The sequence below is a fragment of the Egretta garzetta genome, unplaced genomic scaffold (assembly GCF_000687185.1).
Source record: "Egretta garzetta isolate BGI_Z169 unplaced genomic scaffold, ASM68718v1 scaffold320, whole genome shotgun sequence".
NCBI lineage: Eukaryota > Metazoa > Chordata > Aves > Pelecaniformes > Ardeidae > Egretta > Egretta garzetta.
Genome location: NW_009258260.1, coordinates 1,979,121 through 1,989,639, shown reverse-complemented (window position 1 = coordinate 1,989,639; position 10,519 = coordinate 1,979,121). Strand labels below are relative to the sequence as shown.

General features: G+C 44.1%; 1 protein-coding gene across 1 annotated transcript; it reads right to left on the bottom strand.

Annotated features, from left to right (window-relative positions):
• Window positions 1–4,038: 4,038 nt before the first annotated feature.
• LOC104125677 (apovitellenin-1) lies at window positions 4,039–5,423 on the bottom strand. Its single transcript, XM_035893086.1, has 3 exons — window positions 5,363–5,423; window positions 4,807–4,966; window positions 4,039–4,138 (listed from the first exon to the last, which is right to left on the bottom strand). The coding sequence occupies exons 1-3, from the start codon at window positions 5,421–5,423 to the stop codon at window positions 4,039–4,041; spliced, it is 321 nt and encodes a 106-aa protein (XP_035748979.1).
• Between the last annotated feature and the right edge of the window lie 5,096 nt (window positions 5,424–10,519).

The window sequence follows — 10,519 nt, the reverse complement described above, 5'->3', positions numbered from 1 at the left end:
CCGGGTGCTGCCGTCACCGGAGGGCAAAAAATCCAGTACCTTTAGCTGGAAATGTGCGTGCGTGGGGCGTCTGTAGGGGAAACCACCACATGGCTCTTCAAGTGTGACATAAACTTCCAATATTTTGCGTGACCTTTTCCAGTCCTCCTCATCGCTCCTTGGAAGGAGAAGAACACCTTGCGCTGGGGTTTCTGCTGCTGGAGGACGTGGGCTGTTTGTCGACAAGGGCAGATGCCACTGCCCACAGCAGCGCAGAGCCCGAGGCGTTCGTTCGTTAGCTAGCATTAATTTGTGATTTTTCCAGATGTTAACAGTAAGAGGTGAGGGGAACTAGGAAGTGTAAAAGCCAAATGGTTCCGTGCCATCAACACTGCGCCACCAAAAATGATGTAAAGTATTCGCTATGATAAATACTTTTCGAGAAAGGGCATTTTTGCAGACATCAGGAGGACACGAGGTGCTATTCATCCATCTCGGAAACAGCAGAAAACTGACGTTTCTTAAGATTTCACTTCAGTGGACTCAGTTGAACCAGTTACACCACAAGCTTTCCCAAAGCTACGAAGTGAATGATGATTACTCACAAAGAAAGTTACTGTGACATGAATCTCACAGAAATGAACACTTCACTCATGAAGCCTCTCCAAGAATCTTGAGGCACTCGGTGAACTTTCACAGACATCACTTGGGAAATGATTTCCATCCCTATTTTACAAAGAAATTACAGATTAAGCTGTTTATTCCTACTGAAAAGTGGGAGTAGATGTGAAATATTTTAACTCTGAGAGTAAAACATATGGCCCCCTCATTACCTGTCCCATCAATTTGCCCCAGGATCCCTTTTGGGATAAAATGCTTTTTTTTCCTGCCTGCTCCCAGCCTGAATGCTGCCTCAGCTGCTGGTGTCTGCCTTTATGGAACTCAGCAAGGGGTGATGCCTGTAACGTCAGGGTCAGAAGCAGCGGTGGGAGGTTGTCTACTTTGCTCTTCATAGGTTGCCCTAGCTTGTAGATTGTGCATGAGATTAGCCATCTGGAAGGCTTTCTGGTTACTTCTTCTAAAGCATAAAAATGCATAGATAACAACACCATCAAGAGATTAGGTGCAAACAAATACAGAGATCTTACGGGCTGATTCAGTTCTGCCCATATACTAAAATCAGTCAGATATCAAACAGCTAATCAGCATGTGGCTGGCTTAGATTTTCTGGAAGTTACATTGCAGAAGAGCAAAAGGGTTATAATTAAGTGCATTTAATAAAATATCAAAACTTTGTTAAGCTTTAGGATGGAATTCATACCAGGTACTGCTCTGCTCCAGCTGTGCAGTGTGCAATTCAGAAATGCCACTGGGTTGCATCAATGAAGTCACACAACAGGCTCGAAACACAACATGAGCCCCCTATACTTTCTAAACTTCTTCCTCCCCTTTTTGGCAGTGCATACAAATGAATTGAACAGGCTGAAGCAAAAATTTGCAGGACAGCAAACTCTTAAGGGCACATTCAGGCTCTTTCGTACAATTCATGACTTCCACTTTCAGAAGAAATTTTGAAAAGAAATACTTTTGAAGTGCCAAAAGAGCAAGCTCTATCCTGAGAAAACTCAGGATGCTGAATTCTTCCCTGGGGTGAGAGGGGATTTAAGCTGCAGAGCTTCTCCCGCAAGGGTTATATTTGGGGAAAAAGAGAGAAAGACCAAGCAGACACATGCAAAACAAGCAGGTAGGAAATCATATCTGTAAGCAGAAAGAGCTTTGGCTTTTTCATGTGGTAAACTCTCTTATCGGCCCAACCTGCACTTTTCTAAACCTTCTTCTAAATACTGGTGCATTTACATAATACATATGCATGTCAACATTCATGTGTGACCAGGGAAGCACAGACAGTCTGAGCAAAACAGGCAGCAGTGAAGAAATCTGCAAAAGAGCTCTGCAGAAGTGGTGAAGCAAGCAGAGATGGAACAACTTGCTGCTCGGCACGGGGACATTGATTTCATTCTGGTTGCGCATGGTACCAAGCAGCTGCTGAGACACAGAAAATACAAAATGAGGGTTTTTTTATTCCAGACAAATGGTTAAGTGCAAGTTTATATTGATAGCTGATCCGACTGATAATTACAAAACCAAACCAAAACAACAAAATAACCAGCCCCAAAACATAGGGGGCTCATATCTCCTGTATTCTCAGTAGCCTACCAAATTGCTCCAACAGGAGAACAGCTACAACGTGTTCAGGTTTGTGCTGAAGCAAACTCTTGTCAGCAGTAAAGATCTTGGGAGATGAAATTCAGACTGGGGCAATAGGAAGCTTTGGAGAATCCAGTACTGCTGGCAGTAAGTCTTTCTGATCATTGAGAAAGAAAGTGGACGCACACACTTTCAGTATGCAGTACTTCAGGTTGGAGAAAGAGCCTTACTGTTAGCTTAGGGCATTCTTCCCCCAACGCTGCCCAAGCAATAGGAGTGCTGGAACTCAATAGTGGCAAAGCCTGCTCTCCTGAAATGGTCAAATACTATTGTAAAATGTGGAGAACAGGTCGAAATGAAGTCCTGGAACGGTATACGTGGCGTCAGGGCAGTTCTCCCACCAATGCTAGTGGAGGTTGGCACAGAGATACAGGATGAAATATAGCCTTCGTATGTTAATTAGCCTTTTGTCAGCTATTTGAGTTAATTTCCATAGTCAAACCCAGCGGGGTGGTGGTGGGGATAGCCTTGAGGTCTGGGTGCCCAGAGCCTGAGCTTCAATGTGGCTCCTGTGTCCATAGGCAGGATGCGTGGGTGAGGGTTCCCAGGTGAGGGCCACTGCTGGTTGCTCTCAAGCCCTGACAGATAGTTAAGGGTAATGCTGAAGCATAACAAAGGTTTAGGTTTAAGACCCCAATGAGGGGAACATAAATGGAGATGCACCTTAAAAGACAGTAGCGTTGCTTTGCAGTTATTAGGCAAATCTTTTGCCAATTGTAGCCACACTGTCCCTCCTAAGCAGTAGCTCTGCCCATATGCACGTCACTCCTAGATCTCAGGCTAGCAGGGTTTTGTTTTAGCCTCTGCCACAGTCTCCCATTGTGATTTCAGACAAGTTGCTTACTTGCTTCTCTTTGCTTAATGACAAAGTAGATGTATTTCTTTATCCAATGTGGGCATCTGAGATGAGGCAGTTACACAGGGCTGATGAGGACCTGCCAGGTCTTCACAGACAGTCCTGGGCATAGGTGCCCCTCTCATAAACTGGTCACCCTCCATCTTGTAGATAGTGAGAAATTTTCCTCTTGTTTCTTCTTTGGAAAGGCTATTCAGTAGCCTCGCTGGTCAGCCGATGAAACATACTTTCAAAGTCCTGCTCAGATTGATGGACAGCTCAGTTTACTGGCACTTGTTTTCCCAAATGATCTGAAATCTTTCAGACACTTGATACAGGCATGCCTACTTGCTTCTTACCTAACCAAGGAGCACAATCAGTAGGGACTTAAATGTCACGGTCTTTCCTGGTGTGGGGTTATGGTTGCCATGTTGTGGCTACCCTGAAGGATGCTCAGGTGGTGCCCCCTCCACCCAAGAAGAACCTGAGCTTGGTTAAAAGTGCCTGAATGGTCAGGGATTGTTAGCGTTGCCTGCAACAACTTCTTGTGAGTCACAGCTACGTTCTCAGCAGAACGGGATGCCAAGGTGGATGTGGTTTTGTAACAGTCAATACAAACAAGAAACTTAAGGAAGTGTAACAACCAACAATTTTTTATTAGAGGGGCAATGGCCAAGCCAGTCAGGAGGAATTAATTTTCAGGATTTGGCTACAGAAGAGCTCTACAATCTCATTTCCTTCCCCATGCCCAGCTGCGAGGGGTTTTTTGGGGGGAGACTTCAGCAGATGCCTTCCATCCTTTGGTCTTTGAAGCTGGGTTCCCTCTAGTGGCATTAAGAGGAGCATCGATTCTGTCTTATTGACTGATCTTGGTCCGTAGTAGGGGCAGGGGGTAAAGAGGACACTGCAGGGTGTTACCAACTCACATCAGGAAACACTAACTTGTCTTCATCTGGCTAGTAGCCTAGGACTCTTGTGTACCACAGGTTCTTTATTTTTTCCATCAGCTGTTCAGCCAGTATACTGAGTTTAGTTGTTTCTCTGATGAGGAAGTTCCTGCAGGAGACGACAGTGTATGTGGTAAGATACACAAATACATGAGGGTAATCTCCCTCTGCTGTAGTTACCACACTGCCTGTCAGTGAGAGTGCAAAGCTCCTCGGCAGTCCTAGAGGGACTTTCCTCAGAAGACAGGGATAGGCAGTAGGCGTTTGCCCCCAGTTATGTGAAACTGTATCTGTAGGGTCATCATGCTTTTGCTTTTGGGAGGATACTCATTCCCCTTCTTTGGGGAATATGTATTCACAGCTAGAGCCACTTCTGTGATTTGTGTCGAGTGACAGCAGTGTTTCTTGGCGCCTTCAGTACTCAGCCCTTCACAGACAGCACTGCAGCAACCTTCCAGGGTGTCTGATCCCCCACAATCAAGTAGCCCCCTCCCTGACTGCCCATGTATAAAGAGCAGTACCTGCTGTCCCCATGAGCATTGTCATGTTCAATGTGCATCCCAGGGAAGAGCTTGCACTTTCACGTGAAACCATATTGTCCCACCCCACCTTCCGGCACCCCACTCCCACTGTACTCACATCAGGCTTTGGTTGCTGATTCACTTCCCGTTGGGCCTCCCCATATAGATGCTTGATTAATCTGTTCTTTCTCCCACTCCTCCCTCTCCCTTTTCACCCCTGGCTATTGCAGCGTTAGCACAGAGGATCTTTCAATACCTGGTCACAACAACTGCTGGAGTCTGGGCAGCATCCGCCAAGAACTGACCGACTCTAGGGGACATCTTGTTCACAGTTTCATAGATGTAAGCTGCAATTGCATCAGGGACGACCAACCAGTCACGACGGTCTCTCTCAAAGACGGACTTTGAGTGCACTTCTGAGAGAGAGGAGGCGAAAAACCATGAGGCTTCTCTAGTCACTTTTATCTCTGATACTGTCCCCCAGGCACAGTGGGAAGAGACTTGACATTCTGAGATTCAAAGCCTCCCCCAGAATCCACTCTAGCAGCACCCAGAAGCACCTCATCATTAATTTTTGAGCATCTAGGTCATAGGCCTTAACATGGCAGAGTATTTGCACCAGGTACAGACAATTTTCATGCCAGGCCCCTACTGACTTGTTTCATGCTGCCAAGCACTATATGTTCGTGGTCTTGAACTGCGTTATTGGGATTCAGTCCTACTTTATGGATGGGTTAGACTTCTAATAGGCAAGTGAGAACCCGTAGAGCTGAGCCTTGCCTCCCGCAGACAGAAAAGCTTTTCAGACTTACCAGGGAGGGTGGTGCTAAGGAGCAGGATCAGAGCTATCACCAATGCCCTGGATTGCAGCATGGTTTGTAGTCCCAGTTCCGCTCTCTACACCAGAAGACCTGGTGGAATCAGCATACAATGTTTTGTGTGTTTTCAGGGAAATAAACCATGTCAGTTAAATTCCAGATTTTTGCAACAAACCTAACCAATAAATGAAGAAGAGAACATGAAAGATCACGGTGCGTTTCCTCTGAAGAAGTGAGGAAAAGGTAGTATAAAAATGAAAGTGTCCTTTTATTTGTATAATCACAAATATCCACAATGAATGATAGCTTTCAGGTCTCCAAGAAATACGTGACAGTTAAAGCTGCTACTTTTATGTGGGAGCTAAAATTCCTTGTTTCAGCACATGAGCAAACCACTAAAACTGTCAGAGCTCAGAATATGTTTCCTCCACACGTAAGTACAACTGAAAAATTCATAATGTGGGATTTTTTTGTTTGATTTTTGTTTGGCAAATTGCTCTAAAGAACATTGTGCTAGTGAGTGCATCACATACATACAACGAACATCTTAGTGACCTGGTGATCTGAGTATTTTGTCTTGCTCTAGTTGAGGAAAGACTCAACTACCCAACTAGGCTCTCTTGTCTTTTCCACACTGGGATTAATGAAGCAGATAGTAGCTCAGGCAGATTCAGTTCTCAAAAGGGAGTAAATGCAAACTTTAGCTTCATTCAACCTCCTTTATTTTGTCTATTTAAAAAGTCAGAACTGGAGGAAGTCTTGAAAATTTGTTACTTGGTACATCAAAAAGATGACATTACATCTAAACAAGCTTTTCAGACACGCTGCACTTAAAAAGGTGTTCAGAAGTTAAAATTTACTGATGCCATGAATTAGAGGGCTACATCACTCAGACCAACATGAAGAAAACATTGCAGTGTTAGGAACTGCAATAGCAAAAAAGGCGGCAAGTCTATCACATGTGAATGCTTTGCTAAATCCTGTGCTGGGTAGCTACAAGTCAGTGCTCCTTCGTATCACACAGTAAGGAAGTTTCCATCTATTTTTATTTCCTTCTGTGCACAGATTACCTCAGAAAGCTACCACTCCATTCACTAGACATGTGCTGACCAGCAGCAGTTGCTCTGTCACGACCCTTCCTTGATTTTTAATCCTGGAGCCAGTTTCTCCCTCTGTGGACAAAAGGTATAAATTTGCTTGCCAAGAGCATAAAGAGGTGATCTTACCCACTTCAGAGCCTGTAGTCCCTGTGGTGAATGCAGCTGGGAAAAGGTTATGTATCTTCCAACACTGAAAGGTTGCGATCCCTACCATGGGCTTGACCTTCCTGTGAGTGTCTTATGGAGCATCCATCACTCTGCTTCAATCCAGGTCACCTCAAGCACTCCCACCCTCCTCCATTTCAGCAATATTCCTGCTATGGAGCGTGAGAAGGGCTCACGCTTTGGCTTGCAATAAGAAACAGGGCAAAATAGAAGACCACCTCCACTCACTTCTCTATGTCCTAGATACACCAAGTCACAAAGTCCATACCACCCAAAAGAGAGAGTTCAGCTCTTACCTGTCCTGCTTTCTCTCTCTCTCTCAGGCCGAAGCTGAGGTAGATGCTCATCTGAGACACAGTCATTTATGCAGAGCTAATATAGCGATATCCAGGGGTCAAAGGTCCTGCTTTGTTTCCCCATTTGCTCTTTTGCAAGCACATCCACCTCAGTGGGACAGGCAAGAAGCTGTGGAGGACTCTGGACCTGTTATTGAGATTTGGTAATGGAGGGTCAGTCTGACCTGAGCCTAAGAGACGTGGAAGGCAGCTTCTGGGTCACTGAGTCCCCTACCTTTGCAGGCAACCATGTCATAGGGGCCCCTTTCATAAGTTGACCAAATTCCACATTCACAGTAGCTAGGGCTGGGCTGAATTTTGCTCCTGCTGTTCCTGTGGGAAGGCCTATGCCGTAACCTCACTGCTCTGACGGTTGGAAAACTTACTCGTGGCTGTTATGCCCATTGGTATTTTACCCTTCATTCCCAACAAATGCATTAACCAAATGGTGCACAGGGGCAAGTGTGCACCCCTCACATTTCTTCTTTCCCCATGCCCAAGTCTTTTTGCACAGGCTGACAAGATGGGCATACATCTGAGCCAGCTGTCAAAACTTATCCAGGGTAAGCTCTGGGGCCCCCAGCCCAAGAAAGACATGGACCTGTTACAGCAGGTCCAGAGGGCCACAGAAAAATGTTCAGGGGGCTGGAACACCTTCCTGTGAAGAAAGGCTCAAAGAATTGAGGTTGTTCAGGCTGGAAAGAGGGAGGCTCCAGGGAGACCTTACTGCAGCCTTTCAATACTTAAAGAGGGCCTATAAGAAAGACATTTTACCAAGGCCTTTAGTGACAGGACAAGGGGAAATGGTTTTAAACTGAAAGAGGATAGGTTTAGATTGGATAGAAGGAAGAACTCTTTACGATGAGGGTGGTGAGGCACTGGAACGGGTTGCCCAGGGAAGCTGTGGATGCCTCATCACTGGAGGTGTTCAAGGTCAGGTTGGATGGGGCTTTGAGCAACCTGATCTAGTGAAAGATGTCCCTGCCCAAGGCAGGAGCAGGGTGGAAGAGATAATCTTTAAAGATCCCTTCCAACCCAAACCATTCAATGATTCTATGGTGACTTCTCCCCAGGCTCCCCGGGGACCTGGTCCCAGACAAAGTGGCTGCATTGGTGCTGTGGAGTGTGTTTTCCCATAGCTCAAGTTCCAAGTGCCTGTTGGGTCTTCAGTCAGGCCAACCATCTGTATTTGGCATGTGCAACCACTGAGCCATAGGGGGAAGGGACAGAAAGGCTGCAACACTGAGCTACAAAGGGCATTTGCTAAGGGGAACAGGGAGGACACAAAGCATAAATGAAGCCTACTGTGTGAGACCCAACAGACCTCCATTCTTATGTCAGCCACTTACTTATTAGGTGACTGTCACATGAGGAAAATGTGAAAAGCTCAACCAGTATCTTCATTTATCAACCAAAAAAAAAATTTCTAGAAAACTTTTCTTTTCACGGAGCTCAAAGTACTTCAGAACCAAACAGTAAATGTTCTCATTTTATAGATATGGCAGCCAAGTCAGCGATTGCTATAGTGGGTCACATCATTAAAAAGGGCTACCGATGGTTTCCCAGACATTTTTCCAACTATCTTGGTAAGTGTTTATTCAAGTTATCTTCTTTCTTAGGAAAACAAAGAAAAAAATCCCCTAAAATAACATCAACAACAACAAAAAAATCCCCTATACAAGCAAACCATTTTGCATTTTTGTCCAAAAAACAACAACAGAAAATTCTTACCAATGTATATCAAGGTTAATTCCAGAAGCAAGAACAGAGAATTTTCAGTTTCACTTCTGGTGCAGACACTAAAAAGGAATTTATGGTCTAGGAAGAACACACAAGAGCAACTGGCTGAAAGTTCTCTTATATTTTAAGTATACGCTTGACAGTCATTGAAAAGAATCTACACATTTACCATCTGCTTTTACAGCTGGAATAATATTCAGAAGACCAGCACAAGGCACATTTTCAACATTAAACTTAGAAGAAATAGCAACAAGCAGTCATTAGTTGTGGGGGTTAATTTAATATAACCGCAAGTGTCACCTCTCTCCTATGTCAGGTTGACAAATGGAAGGCTCTAACTGTATTAAGTGGCTGTTTTAAACTGATGTGCTGCTGGAGGTAGTAACACAGAGGGGACTTCGCTACACTGTGTAGTAATACGTACCGCTGAAGAGCTTTGCATTGTGGTTGTTATCAACAAGGTAACTTCCCTGCCCCCCCCTGCTGAAGTTAGCCTAACTTTAGCTAGTGCTATCATGAATACAAGCCCAGAGATAGCAACTGGGCATTTCAGCACTTTCTACTGCCAAACAGGCACTTGCCAAGACCAGATCAATGATTGCACAAGAAGCAGCCCTTGCCCTCCATTCTTGGAACGGCATTCCGGAATGGCAGGGCGCTCTGCAAATAAGCAAGAAAGCCAGATACCGCAAGTCCTTTTTTAATCAAAGAAAAATTACATGATTTTTTCTCTCTCTTATGAATTTCCAGTATAAGGTGGAAAGCAGCTGACAGGAGCAGCATGAGCGTCCCTATCTGCCCCATGTGGCATGGTTACTTACTCATTACATTATGATTTTAAATTAGGGTAACTCCAGTGGCTATCAAGGCACTTTATCTGAGACAGAAAATTCATTCCTGGGGGTAAGGTATGTTCCTTCAACTGCATGAGAGAAAGAACAAAAGTCTAGGATGGGAACAACTCCCAAATGTGAAACTTATTCAACTTTTTTCATCACAAATGGGCTGACGTACGAATATCAGCTCTTTGGAATGGCTGAAAAATTAAGCATGAATAAATTACAAACTAGAAAGAATGAGGCTAGGCTATTTCCTACTGTTATTTCTTTCAGTGTGCAGTATTTGAGCTGCTCAATTCCCTCTCTCTTTTAAAAAGTCAAAGACCGTGTAATCTTACTGGAAAAAAGAGTCCACATAGTATTGTGCAGTGCTGTCACAACGGCTTTCATTTATAGCCAATTAAAAAAAAAAAAAAAAAAAAAAAAAAAAAAAAAAAAAAAAAAAAAAAGGCATTCAAAGCAGAACCTATTTCCTTCCCACTTTTCTGCCTGCTTGCAGTTGTAAAGCATGCATATATAGATTTTCTTTGTAGTTATTTCACAGCCCACCAACTGGTATTTTATGAACCACAGTGGTCTGTGGACCAGTAAACCTGGTACCATTTCTGCTTCCCTGCTGGATAATCTAATCTACTTCTGTCACAACTTAAGAAGTTACAGAATTGAGACTGAGATACAATCAGTTTTTCCTGAAGAGTTTTGTTTAATGTTTCTATAAATATGAACAAAGTAACTGAAGAGGAGCTCAAGTATGATAAAGATAAAACTCTTCAGACTTCACACAGCATAAATTGTGGAAATTCACACAATCTACAACTAGTCACCCTAGCTCAATTATGGGGACTAGGAGAACAAATAAAGATGGAAGGTTCCTTCACAGGATTTAGATAAAAAAAGCACAACCTCTGCAGTTAGTGGCCTCATACTACAGCAGCAAGCTTCAACAGCTGCCACTGTTACACAGTCATCCAG